General features: G+C 41.2%; 2 protein-coding genes across 7 annotated transcripts in view; one reads left to right on the top strand and one right to left on the bottom strand.

Moving 5' to 3' along the window:
- Positions 1-755: 755 nt before the first annotated feature.
- On the top strand, positions 756-12882 carry stoml3b (stomatin (EPB72)-like 3b). 5 transcript variants are annotated; one of them, XM_085289085.1, is made up of 7 exons: positions 756-967; positions 3589-3692; positions 11247-11319; positions 11400-11482; positions 11578-11781; positions 12010-12144; positions 12265-12882. In XM_085289085.1, the coding sequence occupies exons 1-7, from the start codon at positions 904-906 to the stop codon at positions 12451-12453; spliced, it is 852 nt and encodes a 283-aa protein (XP_085145211.1). In that variant the 5' UTR covers positions 756-903; the 3' UTR covers positions 12454-12882. The 5 variants fall into 5 exon arrangements, 4 of the variants coding, with proteins under 4 accessions (XP_085145211.1, XP_085145213.1, XP_085145212.1 ...); XM_085289087.1 differs by lacking the exon at positions 3589-3692 and adding an exon at positions 4088-4277 and having other exon boundaries at positions 868-967; XM_085289086.1 differs by lacking the exons at positions 756-967; positions 3589-3692 and adding exons at positions 3729-3970; positions 4088-4277.
- A 181-nt stretch (positions 12883-13063) lies between these two features.
- mtus2a (microtubule associated tumor suppressor candidate 2a) overlaps positions 13064-19066 on the bottom strand; it is a 45128-nt gene continuing 39125 nt past the window's right edge. Inside the window, exons 9-16 of one of the 2 annotated variants that reach the window (XM_085289089.1) lie at positions 18830-18896; positions 18313-18527; positions 18114-18219; positions 17931-18004; positions 17733-17831; positions 17481-17600; positions 17243-17343; positions 13064-17110 (exon numbers count right to left, since the gene is read on the bottom strand). In XM_085289089.1, the coding sequence (XP_085145215.1) occupies positions 16678-17110; positions 17243-17343; positions 17481-17600; positions 17733-17831; positions 17931-18004; positions 18114-18219; positions 18313-18527; positions 18830-18896 (1215 nt within the window). In that variant the 3' untranslated portion in view covers positions 13064-16677. The remainder of the gene's footprint in view (positions 17111-17242; positions 17344-17480; positions 17601-17732; positions 17832-17930; positions 18005-18113; positions 18220-18312; positions 18528-18829; positions 18897-19066) is intronic. The other variant, XM_085289090.1, reaches the window with a different exon arrangement.

Here is a 19066-nt window from a genome sequence, read left to right as displayed (position 1 = left end):
TCTAGGGAATTACAGAAGTAAAAAGGGTTATTGCTCCAATGGATCCTCAGCAGTAAAGCTGGCTGGCTGATTTTCCCCTACATAGTAAAAGTACAGCATAAGTAAATTGAATTACATTTTACATCGTACGTACACTGTACTGTTCAGGTCGTGGGCAATGTTATGGAGTGACATTTTTGTGTGTAACGTGAAGTGTACTTTGCAACATTTCACAAAATCTGCTTTCAACATCAGGCTTTAACTGGTTCCTCATTCTAGTAGTAAGGGAAACAAAGGAATGCATTTCTATTTGACAGAAGCATGGTGGGGAAATTATTAAATGTAATTATAGCTTAATTATATTATTTCCAGCTTACATCTTACTATAAATTACATTTTAATCGTGAACACAAATTGTATCTTATTTGATTTAAATGATTTGTTTCTTTGCTATCTATCCGTCTATCTTAAAATGAAATAAAACCCGAAGATCTTTAGTGTTAAACTTAAAGCATTAAGAAATAAAAAATAATGAAAATACAAAATTATAATACGGTTTTTTTATGTAAACATCACAGCAGAAATAAAAGTTTATAGTAATAAATATATCGATATACTGTACTGTTTCCCATGTGGTTCATACATGTCACGTGGTTTTTGATTTTCTTCTTCCTTTCTTTTTTTGCAAGTGCTATCTAGAATTTTACAGCCTCTAAGATTATCCATTTGCCTGGAAGAATCATGACGATAGTACTCTGTTACTGTGGCGATGATTGACCCTGAATCAGAGCCACGCCTACACCTTGAGCCACATTGTATTGCAGCAGGGCTTCTTTAAAAGGCGCACTTGCTCCAGTTCAGGCACACTTCAACAAACTCTCTCTAAACGCACTTCCTACTAACCACTCTCAGTTTTACCAGCATATGGAAATGGAAGACCAGATGGAAAGCCAGAAGAGGAGAGGAATGAGCAAAGAGGACTTGATATGTAAGCTGACTTTCAATATCATTATTATTATTACTTCGTGTTTTTAGGGTTCGATATCCTGTTACTGGCTGTGCTAAGTAAGCTATTACTATTACTACTACTACTTCATTCGAGAACAGAGTTATATCCTTCTCCAACAAGGCACAGTGTTATTGTTGGCCAACAATTACATGTAAAATATCATCCTTGTTCTGTGAGTCATTTTAGTATCAGTTTTATATCTGTATAGTCGGTGTGGAGATGGAAAGCAGCTAAACAGACTAGGGTTATAGTTTGACTCTATCGTCATAGTGACAGAAATCACATGCCACCAAGACAAACAGTCCCAAAGCATGTGACTTTTTTTATGTGTGTGTGCACTGGTGAAAAGGAAGCGCTGTCATGTTCGCATGTATGGAAATGTCCTTTATGTGGGCGTTGATAAGGGGTTGTTTCCATATCACTTTTTACCCCATTGTTTTTATTATCACCAGCCTGTCGGACAAGATAATGCCAAACGGATAGCTGTGCGGGCAGCATTTCTATTTTTGACGTAGGTAAAATATTACCTGGGTGCAGAGATCGGTTAGTGTACTGAGACAGCTAAGATTTCCTTAAATGTCTTAGCTAAGTTTCTACAACTCAACTAAAAGTATGCAAGTATGCTTATTATTTTTTCTCTAAAATGAAATATACAGATATTAAAAACAGGCACAATGAAAGCTGTGATTGAAATAACATGATCATCTTGTATTATTTTTAAAATATATAACTTCTAAATAATAATGGATTGGATTTATATAGCGCTTTTCAAGGCACCCAAAGCGCTTTACAATGCCACTATTCATTCACTCTCACATTCACACACTGGTGGAGGCAAGCTACAGTTGTAGCCACAGCTGCCCTGGGGCAGACTGACAGAAGCGAGGCTGCCATATCGCGCCATCGCCCCTCTGGCCAAGACCCGTAGGCAAGTAGGGTAAAGTGTCTTGCCCAGGGACACAACGACCAGGACAGAGAGCCCTGGGATCGAACCGGCGACCTTCCGGTTACAGATGCGATTCCCAACCCCCTGAGCCACGGTTGCCCAATAATAGCCATAGAACATATGAAACATCTGAGGTGGGTTTGCAAGGTGGATTGAAACGCCTGCAGACTTCAGTACAGTGGTCTCAGTCTCACAGCAACACATTCAAACCACAGGAAGCTGTTTCCTGTTGCTGATCGATGTCCTCTTGTTTGAAGGCATAAACAACACCTTTCTTTCTTCTTCTTCTTTTTTTTTTTTTTTACCACAGAAAAGATACCACAGAGCATAATAGCAAAATAAAGGTCATCTCTCAACTTTATATCAAAGTATACTTAAGATCATCCTATAGTAGCCCTGTTTAGTGATTCACATTGGAGTCATTTTGTAATGCTTTTATTGTAAACCATATAAAGAGGCTCAAATGCTGTTATTAGAGGTGAAACCTATTACACATAGCACCTCTCCCAAATAAATTTTTTTTAAAGGAGATGATATTGCATGACTAAACATTTGTGTAAACTGTAGGATGGAAAACTGAGTGTGAGTGTAATTGTCTGAAGGAAAATATGAATTACAACTGTGTAAACAGGCCTTCTTATTTACCCGTGCCTGCGCTCTGGTTTCCACCCACGCACTTTTGCATTGTGCGGCGGCCTACTTGGCAGATGAGGGTTAAAAGCCGTCCCTCAGGTGTCCTGTGTGGTAGATACAGAAAGCCAAAAGATCTCACCTCCAGTTCCAAAGGGATCCACAATAAATTTAAGCAGGTTAGTCATCTGGGACATTCTGTACTTATATGTCTCAGATAAGTTTTTTTTTTGCCTTGTTACAATTCCAGGCGCTCATTTTATTTTTATTATTCCCAATGAAAACCAGCTCACGTATAAAATAAGCAGATAAATTAGCCGTGAAGCTGAGACTTACGCTTCAACATTACAACATTTCCCTAATGCTGCTTAATAATCCAACATAAAGTTAAACATCATTGTTTAATGGCCACGTCACAAAACCGCAGAGAAAGACTGTACACCATGAGTCTGGAATACACTGACCCTTCTCTGTTTTTAATGGCTTCTTTTCACAAACAAAGCAGAAATCCCAAGATTGTATTGCGTGAGTAAATATTTCAGTGTGTGCACAGAGCATGGGAGAGTGTTTTCATGTGTACGCTAACAGTTTAGCTCTCTGTGTATCTGTGTTTGCTCTAGGATGGAAATCTGAGGAAATATACACAGATAGGTATCACAATAACAAAGAAAATATTTATTTTAATGGTTGACACGGACCTTTTGTTTATACCCAACATTTAAGATAAGCTGGAAATGTGAGGAGCAGTCCAACAATAAGACCATTATGAACTGTGGGAAAATATTAATTACAATTGTCGGCACGTAATCCACTTTTGAATAGTTTGTTGATCTTTTAGCAGCTGAAGCTTGAGAGCTTGAAGAAGATCTTTGTGTACCTCACCGAATCAGAACCAATTTTCTATGTAAGCGTGATTAAAGCTAATACTTATGACAAGGTAACTTTCCTCTCCATCCACGTATGGGTGTCAAAGTGTGCCAAACACATTTAAACACACGCCGTCTCTGTTTTTCTCTCTCTTTAGCCGAACGCACAGGGTCTTTGGGAGCGTGCGGCTGGATCATAGTTATACTCGCTGGCCTGTTCACAGTTCTGCTCTTCCCCATAACGATCTGGTTTTGTCTGAAGGTGAGCGAGATAACTAAATAAGCACAGTGGGCTGAGGAGCTGAAACCACAGTTTCCTTTTGTAAATGTCCAGTTTTGTTTATTGATCTAAGCCTGAACAGCTACGCGTAGTGTCCAGTAGAGGGCTCTGTTGTTTAGTTAGCGGCAAGCTGCACTTCCAGCTCAGACCGGTTTTGTGGCGCACATGTCCCAGTAGGCAGCTCTCAATGAAGCGTGAAGCAGCGTGATACCGGACTCTAGCAAAATTAACAATTTGCAGCCCTTGGAATGCGGAGCGAGGTACATGTTTTAAGTTGTATTTGTTTGCTTAACTGATATTTTGTTGTATTTTCTGCATTATTTGAGTTCATATTTGTAATAAGCGTCTAAGAAAATGTATTTTGTGTTTCTGTTTAGTTTTCACGGTGCATTGGTGCACCTCAGCACTGTTAGATTCTGAATGAATCTCAAAGTAAAAATTACTGCACCCGTCGAGGCTCTCTCTCTTTCTTCCTTGGTCCGAGGGACTGCTACAGTGAAAACTCGATCGCTGAGTGAAGGCTACTTGCTAGCTCCCATGCCAGATGAGTGCAGTCCGTGCCACGAGGTGGGTCCGTGTGTCAGCTGTGAGATATTTCTACACCAGTCAAGATCATCTTTGCTTCGTCGCCTACCTCCCCTTTGAACTCTGATGGTTACTTTACGAAGGTGCAGGTATTATGCCCATTAAGGACTTTGCTGATAACAAAGTTAAAATGTCTGCACACTAATTCAGAGTTACTTGCCTTAAATATTTTTGTTGTTACAGCCTTAAAGGTATACTGCATTGCACTGAGTAATTACAATCTTTAAATTGTATGGTTTTATTCTTCTTGAAAGTAACGTTATGGTATATCAGCGGTATTTACAGTTACATTTTGTCTAATATGTGGGTGCTAATCCGTTTATTTATGTGATGTAAACGTCTGATGTGAGCATTGTTTCCAAAAGTAACACTCACGTAAGTTTAAGTCCAGATGTTATCGCATAGAGCAACATACACATTGCAGTAACAAAATGTTGAACCCTGCTGAAGAAGCCGACGACTCAGAGCAACAAGGAGTAAGATCCAGCAATCGTGAAAGGCACTTAACCGAAAAGGGTAAAGAAATGCAGGAATATGAGGCAAAGAAAAATGAGAAGGCATTTAACAAAGCTTATGACACTTGGAAGAAGGCAGCTAAAGAAATCAGAACAAAGCTGAAAACTTTCTGCTCACCTGAAGAGCTAAACAATGCCAGTCATGACATAAGAGACAAGCACGTTGTAGTACAACAGCATTATGAACCCATTCGCCGCAGCCAATCCATGACGCCAGACATTGTTAAGCGAATGGATGCTTGTGCAGTGCTTACAACTGACATTTGTGAAGTTGTTGCTAAACGACAGGAAAATATCGATCAGCTCTTTAACGATCGCCTTGAAAAGGAAAGAGTACGAGTGATGTTAAACAAAAGGGACTATGGTTCTGTGTTTGGTGATACAAAAACTGAAACGTCGTTCCCAGAGGGTTCAGTTGCACGCTCAAAGGCAGATTCTACTGGCAGTCGTGAGGTGGAAGCAGAAGCTGAACTTGCAGCCAAAGTGGAACAAGCAAAGGCCACACAAGAAATATTGGCACAGGAAACCAAGATCAGCCAAATGGAAAATGAGTGGAAAATAAAGGAAGTGGAATCAAAGGCAAAGTTGGAGGAGGAAAAGACTAAACTTCAACAGTTAAAGGCAGACAGTGAAGTGAAAGTAGCAGCTGCACGAGTAAGAGCCCTTAGCGCTCAAAATGACATTGAAAGCCATGATCAAGTGTCCTGCTACAACTTAGAAAATTCCGCAAATCTCCCCAACAGCGCACCACGGCTCTCTTTAAATCCACGAGCACCAACATTTAGACCTCACAATACTACTCCAGAACGTGAAGAACTTAGCTTAGTTCAAGCCCTTGCCAGCTCTCTTACCCTAAACAGGCTTCCTGTACCTGAGCCCACCATCTTTAGTGGCGACCCCCTAAAGTTTATGGATTGGAAGGTATCCTTTATGGCACTAATTGGTGACAAACCTTTACCAGTGTGTGAGAAAATGTTGTATCTAAAGAGCTATCTTGCAGGTGAAGCACGAAAGGCAGTAGAGGGATATTTCTTCCGCAACAGTGAGCAGGCATACGCAGGCATTTGGAGCGTTTTAGAGGAAAGGTATGGCAGCCCATTTGTTATTCAAAGAGCCTTTAGGGCTAAACTCACAAAATGGCCTAAAATAGCTGCCAATGATCCTAAAGCACTGAGGGAGTTTGCAGATTTTCTCCAAAGCTGTGCAGAGGCTATCCCTCAAGTCAAAGGCCTAGAGATCCTTAATGATTGTGAGGAAAATCACAAGCTTCTAAGAAAACTGCCTGAGTGGATAGTGCAGAGATGGAGCCGCATTGTGGTGGAGGAGCTAGACAAAAGCCAAGACTACCCCAACTTCGCTCGCTTTACAAAGTTCATACAAAATGAAGCTAAAGTAGTTTGCAATCCTGCTGCCTCACCATTCCTAATAAACGAAAGGGCATCAGAAGAGCGGCACGTTAAAAGAGCGAAGGCACTCAGTACTACCATCCAACCAAAGTCTCCACCAATCCCAGTATCTACTTCTAGACCTAAACCCCCATGTTTGTTTTGCAAAGAAGAATCGCACGGCATAGCTAAGTGTCCTGCTTTTGCAGCGAAAACTAGTGATGACAAGAAAGTTTTCATTCAAGAAAATCGTCTCTGCTTCGGGTGTTTGAGAAGGGGTCATGTAACCAAAGAATGCAGAGGACGTCACTCCTGTAGTAAGTGTGGTCGGCGTCACCCCACCTGTCTACACACAGAAAGAGTGAATGAACCTAAAGAAAGGAAAACTGAGGATTCTAAATCCCCAGATGAAGGTGCAAACAAGGAAGTGCATAATGTTATGACTCATGTACTAACAAGGAAACCATCTTCCACATCCAGCATAGTACCAGTATTTGTGTCAGTTGCATCTGAGCCTGAGAAAGAAATACTTACATATGCCCTGCTTGATACCCAGAGTGACTCATCCTTTATTTTAGAGGATTTGGCCTTAGAACTAAATGTAGACGCCCAACCAGTGCAGTTAAAGCTTAGCACCATGACTTCCGTCGACACAGTCGTTGCAAGTAAACTTGCCAACAACTTACAGGTGCGTGGGTTTGATTCTGAGACTCGTGTCCAAATAGAACAAGCCTACTCTCGTGACTTTATCCCAGTTGACAAGTCTCATATCCCTACCAAGGAAACGGCACTTCAGTGGCCACACCTTGAAGGCTTAGCTAACAAGTTACAGCCATTACAGAACTGTGAAGTAGGTCTATTGATTGGTTATGACTGCCCATCAGCACTAGCCCCCCTAGAGATCGTCACAGGCAAAATAAACGAACCTTTCGCACAAAGAACCCTACTAGGATGGAGTATTATTGGTTCTGGTAATCCTCACCTAGACAGAGAAGGTAACCAGAGTTACGTGCACAGGATCACAGTCAAAGAAATGCCCATACCATCAGCCACAGATGTACTCAAAGTCCTAGAGACTGACTTTAATGAGAGAAACTATGAGGATAAGTATGTATCACAGGATGATGTTCGCTTCATACAAATCCTCAGTGATACAATAAAACAAAGACCAGATGGGCACTATGAGATGCCGCTTCCCTTCAAGGGCAATGATCCACCAGCGCTTCCCAACAATAAGAAGCTAGCCACAGTCCGACTGCAACACCTGAAGAAAAGGCTAAAGGCTGATAAACAGTATCATGAACATTACTGTTCCTTTATGAGAGACATTATCAGCAGTGGTGATGCAGAATTAGCCCCCCCTTTGTCTGAAGGCAAGACTGCATGGTACATCCCACACCATGGGGTATATCACCCGAAAAAACCAGCCAAGCTAAGAGTCGTCTTTGACTGTTCAGCAAAATTTCTCGGTGTCTCATTAAACGACACTCTTCTCACAGGTCCAGATATGATCAACTCATTGGTGGGGGTACTCTGTCGTTTCAGAAAGGAAAATGTAGCCATAATCTGTGATATCGAGAGAATGTTCCACCAGTTCTCTGTTTGTCCAGACATGCGTAACTATCTGAGATTTCTGTGGTGGCAGGATGGACAATTAGACAAAGAACCCAGAGAATACAGAATGGCTGTACATCTATTCGGTGCCAGTTCATCCCCTGGATGTGCTAATTTCGGCCTGAAATATTTGGCACAACAGTACAGAGCAGACTATCCTAAGGCCTCAGAGTTTGTTGAACAGAACTTTTATGTAGACGATGGTCTAACTAGTGTCCCATCAGTTAAAGAGGCACAAGAACTCATCACCGAAACACAAGCACTTTGTAGACTTGGCGGTCTACATCTGCACAAGTTCAACTCAAACCAAAGTGATGCGCTTTCCCAGCTGGAACCCTCAGACAGAGCAGACACCACAGAACCGCTCGATTTCAAACCTGACACAACAGCTGAAGGCCATGTGCTCGGCATCCAGTGGTCAATCAAAAATGACACTTTCAGTTTCAAAATAAACACTAAGGACCAACCTCCTACTCGCCGGAGCATACTGTCAGTGATCTCATCCCTGTACGACCCACTAGGGTTCGTAGCTCCCTTCACCTTAAGAGGCAAAGGTATCCTACAGGAACTGTGTCGCAGAGGCATTGAATGGGATGACCCCCTTCCTGACAACTTACGTTCACGGTGGGAGGACTGGAAAGATGGGTTGGAAAGACTAAAATCGGTTGCAGTGCCTAGATGTTACCACCCACCAGAACTAACAGACATTGTAAAGGTGGAACTGCACCACTTTTGTGATGCTAGTGATTTAGGATATGGTGCATGCTCCTATATTAGGTACCTCAGCAACGAGAAGGTCCACTGTAGTCTTGTTATGGCTAAGGCAAGAGTCGCACCTACCAAGGTGACAAGTATCCCACGATTAGAACTCTCAGCCGCAGTCACATCAGCCAGAATGAGCAGCATGCTAAAAGCAGAGCTTCAGATGTGCATTAATGAAGAGTTCTTTTGGACTGACTCCCAAGTAGTCTTAGCCTATATTAACAATGAGGCACGACGGTTCCACGTCTTCGTTGCCAACCGTGTTCAGTTAATTAGGCAAACTACAGATCCCAAACAGTGGCACTACATTGACACAGCTCAGAATCCTGCAGATTACGCCTCTAGAGGGCTCAGTGCATCAGAAATCATGTCAACATGTTGGTTGTCTGGTCCAAAGTTTCTGTGGGAACATGACATTTCATATGCACCCAGCCCCTCAGTTGTGTTGTTAGTAGGGGATCCAGAAGTCAAAGCAGTCAAAGCTCTCACAACTCAAACAAATGAACAAGACAATATCCTCAGCCGTTTGTCAAGGTTTTCAAGCTGGTCAATGCTCCTTAAAGTGGTTGCAAGGATAAAAAGATTGAGATCCGGCAAAGCCCAGTATGGAAACTTTGTAACAGTAGATGAACGGAAAACAGCTGCTGACACAGTAATAAAGCTCCTTCAGCAGCAGGCCTTTTCTCAAGAGATGGAAGTGTTGAAGGTGGGAGATAACCTTCCGAGTTCAAGTCCCCTGTTTAGAGTAGATCCAGTACTAGATCAAGGACTTCTCCGTGTTGGAGGAAGACTGAAGAAGTCAACACTCTGTCAGGGACTTAAGCACCCCATCATCCTCCCGAAAGACCATCACATTACAAAGTTGATCATTGCTCATTTTCATGCACAGATTTGTCATCAAGGTAGAAGCCAAACTCTCATGGAAATCAGATTGAATGGGTTTTGGGTGATTGGTGGGAGCAAGGAAGTTGCAAAACTAATAAGCAAATGTGTTCAATGTCGAAAACTAAGACGTTCACCAGAAGAACAACGCATGTCTGAACTTCCAAAGGAACGAGTTGAAATATCGGATCCTTTCATGTATTGTGGAATGGACTGTTTCGGACCATTTGTCACAAAACAAGGTCGCAAAGAGCATAAAAGATACGGACTCCTCTTTACATGTCTTTCCTCACGTGCAGTCCACATTGAGATGCTTGAGGATCTTTCTACTGACTCTTTCATCAACGCTCTGAGATGTTTCATCAGCTTAAGAGGAGCTGTTTGTAAGTTGTACAGTGACCAGGGTACAAACTTTATTGGAGCCAAAAATGAGCTAAGAGAGTCTCTTAAACAATGTGACATGGATGCCTTAGAAGCATTCCTTGCCAATAAACAGTGTGAGTTCGTCTTCAATGCCCCATCTGCTAGCCATGCCGGAGGTGTGTGGGAACGACAGATTCGAACCATCCGCAATGTTCTCAATGCCACCATTGCTCAATGCCAAGGCAGGCTGGATGACAGCTCTCTAAGAACTCTATTCTATGAGGCGATGTTTATAGTTAATGGTCGACCACTGAGCGTTGATGGAATCAATGATCCTAAATCTCCTGAACCTCTAACTCCAAATCACCTCATATTGATGAAATCAAAGGTTGCACTGCCTCCACCAGGAAAGTTTGTGAAAGAGGACTTATATGCAAGGAAACGTTGGCGCAGAGTCCAGTATCTCACTGAGCAGTTTTGGAGTAGATGGAAAAGAGAGTACCTTCTGAACATATCTACGAGACAGAAATGGCACGTACCACGCCGAAATCTTAAAGTCAATGACATAGTCATCATCAAAGAAGACATGCTTCCCAGAAATCAGTGGCAACTGGCTCGAGTGGTTGAAGCACCAGAAGAAGATGACGGTTTGGTCCGCAGAGTCAAGCTTCAAGTTGGCGATCGAGGCTTAATAAAGAAGCAGGGAACAACACACAAACCTCACGTAGTTGAGCGACCTGTTCAAAAGCTTGTAGTTCTATTAGAAAATAACTAATTGATGTTTCAATCAATACTGTCACATCAGGCGTATTTGCGAAAGTTTATTGATGATGTATTTGAAATTGTGTTCGTTCTTGTAGTAATGTCCATATGTTAAAGCTGGAAATCATGTAAAGAATGTTGTTTGTTATACATGATTTGGTGGGAGTGTAAATGTCCAGTTTTGTTTATTGATCTAAGCCTGAACAGCTACGCGTAGTGTCCAGTAGAGGGCTCTGTTGTTTAGTTAGCGGCAAGCTGCACTTCCAGCTCAGACCGGTTTTGTGGCGCACATGTCCCAGTAGGCAGCTCTCAATGAAGCGTGAAGCAGCGTGATACCGGACTCTAGCAAAATTAACAATTTGCAGCCCTTGGAATGCGGAGCGAGGTACATGTTTTAAGTTGTATTTGTTTGCTTAACTGATATTTTGTTGTATTTTCTGCATTATTTGAGTTCATATTTGTAATAAGCGTCTAAGAAAATGTATTTTGTGTTTCTGTTTAGTTTTCACGGTGCATTGGTGCACCTCAGCACTGTTAGATTCTGAATGAATCTCAAAGTAAAAATTACTGCACCCGTCGAGGCTCTCTCTCTTTCTTCCTTGGTCCGAGGGACTGCTACACCTTTGCTGCTGTGAACATGAACTCAGCTTGTGTTTTTGGTCTTGCAGATCGTTCAGGAGTATGAGCGAGCTGTCATCTTCCGACTGGGCCGCATCACAGACAGGAAGCCTAAAGGACCAGGTAGAAACGCTCAGGGTTTGCACATTTGTTGGGTTCTTAGACAAAAGAATTTGTATTTACTTTATTTATTTTGTCCACAGGAATTTTCTTTGTTTTGCCATGCACTGACTCCTTTGTGAAAGTGGATCTGCGAACCATTTCATTTGACATCCCACCACAAGAGGTAGGATTGTAGACGAACAACAAAATGATGTAAAATTGCCCCCTTGCAGCATTATAAAATGACTCATCATGCTGGTATATGTATTTCTTTTATAGATCCTGACCAAAGATTCAGTTACAGTTAGCGTAGATGGCGTGGTCTACTTCCGCGTCAGTGACCCCATCGCATCTGTGGCCAATGTTAGCAATGCTGACTTTTCCACCCGTCTGCTGGCACAAACCACCCTTAGAAATGTCCTGGGAACCAAGAACCTGGCTGAAGTCTTGTCTGACCGCGAGGGCATCGCTCACAGCATGCAGGTATAAAACGTGTGTGATGTGGTTTTTAGAGGTTTTTCAGAAGCCAGAAAATCCCCTTTAGATGAATCTGAATATGAAAAACCCAGTTCCATTTTATTTTTGGCGTCATATTTCTAATACCTAAAAAAAGACTCGGATGTGCGTAGTATCTGCTCTGTTTCCCAAACATACTCTGTATTTACACTGTAAGCTGTAGCTGTGATCATCTCTTCTTCTTGACTTTTCCAGTCTAACTTGGATGAAGCCACAGACAACTGGGGGATCAAGGTGGAGCGTGTGGAGATAAAAGACGTGAAGCTGCCGGTTCAGCTGCAGAGGGCCATGGCCGCTGAAGCCGAGGCTGCGCGAGAGGCCAGGGCTAAGGTCTGGAAATGTCGCACATGAAATACTTCCTAGAAGTGCATTATTCATTTCACGCTTTTGACTTTTAAATGACTTATTTTGCATTTCCAGATTACTCACTCTGTTTTGATCCACGCACAGGTGATCGCAGCAGAGGGTGAGATGAATGCATCCCGGGCCCTGAAAGAGGCTTCCCTTGTGATTGCCGAGTCTCCCTCAGCCCTTCAGCTTCGCTACCTCCAGACTCTCAACACCATCGCAGCAGAGAAGAACTCCACCATTATCTTCCCCCTGCCCATGGATGTCATTTCCCACTTCATGAGGAAGTGAGGTCGCCGGCTTGATGACGCCTCAGCTTGTTGCTCATCGTGAAGCTTGAATCAAACGACTGATTTGCATATATGTGCATAAAAAAACAAAAAGCTGTTGCGAATGCCAAACAGTAATCACAGAAAATCTTCATGTTTACTTCAAGGTGTGACTTGACTAAACCTGTTGTTATTTGTCTAGAACAATATTCTGATAAACTTTTCCAGTAAGTTGTCTGCAATTCATTATACAGTGCATGAATGACTGAATGTTTTCTTATATTTCCGTAAATGAACAAAGCTTTTGCTGCTTTGTAATTATTGTGTTTGTAACATTCTTTATAGTTTATATTCTCATCGCTTAACAGATTATGTTATTTCTCTTTTGAATTTATTTGTTAACTACCAAAAGATTCTTTCATTTCCAAAAATAAAAGTAATATAAAAAGAAGTAACATCTTGTGTAGAGAATTATTTCGTGGCGTCTTAAAAGATGAGAAGATTGTTGTTTGAAGAAAAGACAAGTGATGACAAAAAGTAAGTCAGGGCTTTGAACTATTAAACTAGCTCTGAATATACAGCAGCTAAACACACGTTAGTACTACTAAAATGAACACAAGGATTTCCCTCACTTTTCTTAAACATTTTAATACTCTGATCTCCCCCAAAAAGAACAAATCAAAGGCATCAACATACTGTGCATCACATTACATCGATGAACTATTTCATTCTTCATTTTCTAGGTCTCCTACGCTACAGTTACATTTTTGACAATCACAAATGCTGAGAGGTTAAATAAGAGAAAGGGAGAGCGATAAAACAGCAAAGACAGAAAAGAAAAACAAAACAAAAAACATGCTTCTAATACTCTGTTGGTGCACTAAGACACAGCTCATGTTGTAAATGTATTTACATTCAAACGTACAATCAGTGCCAGAACAAACAATATTCTGTAAACCTTGTTCCTCTACCAGTTCCAAAATGAGTCTTTGTATAGTTTACACACACAAATTCAAATTTAAGAGCTGAAAGTCGACAAACATTTGCTACGACAGCATTTAAATATTAAAATGGGCATTTTGCCCCCTAATAAATGGAATAAATTACTCGTGTATTACGGGGAGGCTCAGCCAAGTGCTACATGTTAAATGGCTGCTACATAGTCGTCAGACAAAAGGTCCTTGTATATTAAACAAAATCACATGAACAAATTGTAAAAAAGGAAAAAAAAAACCCTAAAACGCAGTAGTTAGGTTTTTGACATTCAGCACATAGTAAGATGTCCACAGGACACATTGCAGGGTCACTACAATACCAGTTTATTGTTTAGAAATGAAAGTCCATTCAGTGGTGAAATATTCATTAAATACGACACTGGTAACTTTGCGCTGTCACTTGTAAACAGTAGTTTTGTTGCATCCATGTTGACTGTAGTTTTTTGCAGCTTAAATAACTTTTTAGGAGAAACCTAAAGAATCTTTCAGTGTCGGTGAATTGTGGTCCTAAAAAAACTGAAAACACAGTGACTTTCTGACTGGCATGTTCTTTTTGACATTCTCAAAAACTGTTAGTATAGGTACAAAATCAGTCACAATTGAGATACTTTTTTCCCCCCCCTTTTCAACGCCAACATTTGCTCGTTTAAGAACAGTTAACCCTGTGTACGTCTCATACAAAAAAAAAGATCCATGAAAAGAATCCCGCTTCTATTTCTTTCTTTCTTTTCAGGACTGTCAAAAGTGCTGGTATAGCAAATACAACTTTAGTTAAAGGTAATGAAAAACTGGTAACTCAGAAACGCCATATATTTTACATGCTGGTAACATTTTCATCTGTAAGTGAACAGAAGATGAAACCAGGGGCGGTTTTAGAAATGTTAAGAATTGGTGCCCCCCGACGCAGCCCTATTCCCCCCTTTCATGCATCTATTAAACTATTAACAATATTTGATCAGCTTCTAAATCTAACTCATGCTCCCATTAGCGCTGCCAACTTCATCTTTTCTCCTGGGCCTGATGTATTTACAGTGACCCCTTTTTAACATATCTGGACTTTTTTAGCTTTGTTGTTGTTGTTGTTGTTGTTGTTGTTGTTGTTGTTGTTGTTGTTTATTTGTGAGTAAATCTGAGATTATACTGTACACAAATTTGATCTTGGCTTGTTCGAAGCTGGACGAGAGATTAAGACCCTGAGGGGAAGTTAATCTGAAGAGTACAGTACAGGAGGCAGGTATAACATACTGTGTGCTATAAAATATTTCTCATTTGTATATATCAGTTGTTGGTTTCTCTGTTGTATTTGATATAAATGAAAAATTATCTTGGGGAATATCTTGGAAATGTATAATGCTGTGTTGAGAAGCTCTCTCTATATTTATATAAAAAAGAAAGGATTTCTAATCTAATTTTAGAAAACAACTCCCTGAACAATATATTCTCGCACACCGGAAATCCAGCGTAGCTCGCAACAACATGATAATCAAAGAATAAAAAGTGTTGTTCAGATAAACAAACCAGAAGAATATCTGAAGAAGTTAACAGACCGAGAAAGGACTACGTTACTGTACTACACCACGAAGAGGTAAACGGAGGGTTCGTTTTTGAAAATTTACATAGCTTATAGATACTATATTTTACCATACGACACCATCAATGTACAGTTTTCTGCAGAAGTTTGTGCATCAGTGGGCAAATTACATTCTTTACAGCATGTTGTCTTATAAAAAGCTTTAAGGTCTGTTAAGTTAACAAAGCTTTGATGCTTTAAAAGTTAGCTAGCTATTAAATAGTAAGATAGATTTTGTGCATGCTGCAAAGTTTTAAAGTTAATGAAACAAGAATCTGGGCATTAGGGTCTGAACAAAAGGGTTTCACTTCAAAAACTTTGCAGTCTCCTCAGAGGTGCAAAACTTTTGCAAAAAACTGCATGTGTGAAGACAACCAGTCACATAATATGCAGTATATCCGCTTTCTCCTCAGGTACATCACGTTCGACTTGTGACCTGTAGGTGATATTTTATAAGTAACTAACGCCATTTATCTTCTTCACACCTCGAGCTTAATAAATAGACAAATCACAGCAATAATAAGTTCCATGTTAAAACTGGAAGACTTTCACAGTACATGCTTGCTAAGTAGCAAAACACATGTAATAAATTAGATAGAAACGTTTCTTTATAAAGAAATCCACAACATTTAAAACAGTGATTCCTGTGCTAGGTTTTCCCCCCTTAGCTTTGAGCTCCGCGGTAGCTGTGTGATTTTTGTTGACGTTGCCGTTGAGCTAGAGACACAACAGACGGCACATTCCCACTGAGGTAAATCCAAAATGGCAGACATAGTTTTTGCAAGTTGACCTGAGGGATCCCAGAAGTGAAGAGTAGCTCATGTGTAGGAAGACCTGGCAAGGTTTTAAAAGACATAAGTTCTTTGTGTTTTGCTGATAAAAATGGCTGGGGTTCCAAGTAAATCTGTCAGCTAAAATTAAGTAATTACAAAATTTTAAATACAGTTTGAGGAAGGTAAGAAACATGACTTTTAGGTGTTTTTTTTAATATACAAACCAATTCTTTATCCAAAGTCCTTTATAAATAAAACATTGGTCGTTCTCTGCTGGTGAGGTTGCAGGACCCAGTTTAAGGCGCTTTGTTAGGGATTTTTTTTAGAGATACAATCCAAAAAAGGAGAAACATTAATTCATGATTTCATGAAAGCATGGGAAACTAATCCCAATTAGAAATTATAGCTTATTTTACATAGTTGATATATTTGTGTTCGTACCACCCCAGAGTATGTGCTGTGGTGCCAGCAGTGTGCTACTTTCCATCTGTAAATGTGCACTGTTGTACTATGTACTGTGCAGGACTCACAACTACCCATGCAGGGGAAGTTTACAGCACCGTTTGTGCCGCTATCATACATTATCTACAACCTACAAGTCAAGACTATTTCAGTAAAAGTGTGGGCTGGGAAAAAGGAGCTTGCTGTCATTATCACAGTATGTATCCACATTGTATTTCTGTGTATGATGATACTTTCATATGATGGACACCAACAGCTGTAGAGCCTGATAAAAGTACAGGACTGTGTAACCTCATTGCTTTAGCACTGAGTGTACAGTCTGTCCAGTTTATGCTGTGATGACTGGAAACCACAGGCTTGCAAAAAACAACAAACTGAAGGTTGGGAAAGAGAAAATAAAATAAAGGTCAAATGAGTCAGAAGAGAAAATTGAGAAGGGAAAGAACTTATCTCTGCAAAGAGCTGAGAGAAGTATTTGAATTACAGCGACTGCGTGATGCCCTGTGCGTGGGTGTGACATGGGTGGGTGAGTAATTCTGATTAGTTACTGCCCTGTGTGTGGGTGTGGCTGGTCCCGGTGAGAGATTCTGATTGGTAGCAGCAGCTCTGTGGGAGGGAGAGGAGTACTGGGCCTGCTGAGGACAGCCATGGCAGTGAGTGGGGGAGTCACACCCTGCTACAGGTGAAGAGGAAAATAATGGGGATGAGGGAAGTGGTGAGGTAGAGAAGGAGCGGTGGAGTGGGGAGGACGCTGGAGACACGAGAGGGCTGGTCTGGAGACGCCACAGCAACTCCTCGTTGTTCCGACTCAGGCGCTTCTTCTCAGTGCTCTCCTTCTCAACGGACTCGTGGAGGTTTGCGTTCTCCTCAGACAGTTGTCTGCAGGGAAAAAGACAAAAAGGGAGGTAAAGTTAACTTTCACCTCAAAGGTTGACTCTGGATGTACCTACAGGAGAGGTAGGCATGAAGTAGTGAATGCTGAGCATTAATGTTAATGATGATGCCTCTTACCTGGACAGGGCTAGGTTCTTTTCAATGCGAGCTTTAAGATCTTCATTCTGCTGTTGCAGAACCTGCACTTTTTCCTCGAGGAACACGTTCTTTTGGGCCTGCTCAAAAGCAGAAAACAACCATACCGCAATCTATCATTATACAGACCACACTGACCTTTCTGTCTATTCAAAATAGTGCGAATTTGTGGAAAAGGCAGTGTAGAAGATGCTGGTTACGGTGGCTTATTTGAGCCTACCACTTTCTCCAGGTCAGAGATCTTCTTCTCCTGCTGGTGTATCTGCTGGTTCTTCATTTCCACGACCTCCTTCAAACTCTTGAGGTCTTGCTCGATGTGTTGATATGGCGCTAAAGCATCCTGCCAAAAAATAAGCGCATTTAAAAATAAATGAATGAAAGGGAGTGTTTGAATAAAAGGCACCCAGCGTCTCAGAAGTATGCCAAGTTTCTGTTTGCGCTCTTTGTATATATATGCAGGGTATTTACTCACCACTATCTGTTCATCTGTGCTCCTCCTCAAAGCCTCCTCAAAGCGTTTGGCCTTGTCCCTCAGACTCTGGTTTTGAAAGGTGAGCGTATCCACTTGATCCTGAGAAAATGCACACACAAAAATACAAGATTACACACTGTACCAGTACAGACGTCTATGTTTAAACCTAAAAAAAAGATCTTCTTTTCAGTATCATACCTGTAGAGAAAGTCTAAGCTTCTCAAAGTCCTCCTCTAGAAGGATCTTCTGTTGCTCGTGAGCTTTCCTTAAGTCTATGTGCAGATTTAGAAGGATGATAAAAGAAGAGAGCTGGTGTGACTCCCTGCAGTGCTTGCATCATATTGTGTTTTTTTTTTTATTAAACAAACCCCACATTCATACCTCTCATAGTACGGGCATGCTCTTCATGGAGTGTTGCCATGGTGATGTTGTGCATGTCTCTGAGTTCCTGAATGGCTGCCTGATGGCTGACTGTCATCTCTTCGATCTAACGCACAGCCACACACGTGTACACGTGCACGTTAAAGCCAGCTAATAACAGAAACAAACCAGTCACCTCCCACCGATGCCTTTCTCCTACCTGCTCCTGCTGTTGAGTCCTACACTCCTCCATCTCTGACCGATGCTCCGCCTTCAGGTGCTCCGCCTCTGCTGAGTGACACTTCCTGAGTCCTTCCTCCACAGCAGCCAGCTCTGCCTCCTGTTGCAGCTGCAGCTCCTGCAGCTCTCGCTCAAACGCCACCTCCAGCGCTGCCTTCTCTCTCTGGAGTCTCTCCCAGCGCACTGAGTTTGAGGCTGTGCATGAAGTACATCTAGTCATCTAGTTATGCGATGAGGACACTAGCAGCTATAGAAAGCTTAAAACCAACATTTCTATTTGGAAATCATTAATGCAAGTCGTTTTATGTTGAAATATAAAATGTAAAAATAAAAATATCTGCCTTTTACACTGATTACACCTTTACAATTCACTGTATGAACAGCCCAGGTGTGAATAATAGGTAGTTATAATGATCTAGTGATTCTAACTAGAATACATTAACTGTGCTTTAGTTAATGTAACAGCCGTACATTACTTTAAGTGATTTGATTTTTACCCATTTCCTCTCTGATCTTTTGCATTTCCAAAGACAACTTCCTTTGATTTTCTTCTGCGGTTTCATTCTGAAAAACAAAAATGAACGTCATTGTTGACACAGTGCACAGCCCAAGTACAAATCAACTGGAATTCTTAAACTCAAATGACCTCAGACTGGCCTTGAATTTGGCCAAAGAGAATAATAAAAGTTTAAATAATGAACAGAAGGCCAATAGTCTATCTTTGAAATGATTTA

Source organism: Mchenga conophoros, linkage group LG10 (assembly GCF_057382185.1).
Source record: "Mchenga conophoros isolate Kocher_MC1m ecotype Shallow Benthic linkage group LG10, M_conophoros_male_GT1.1, whole genome shotgun sequence".
NCBI classification, from domain to species: Eukaryota; Metazoa; Chordata; class Actinopteri; order Cichliformes; family Cichlidae; genus Mchenga; species Mchenga conophoros.
Note: the sequence above shows the minus strand (reverse complement) of the source record. Positions and strands in the feature narration are given on the sequence as shown.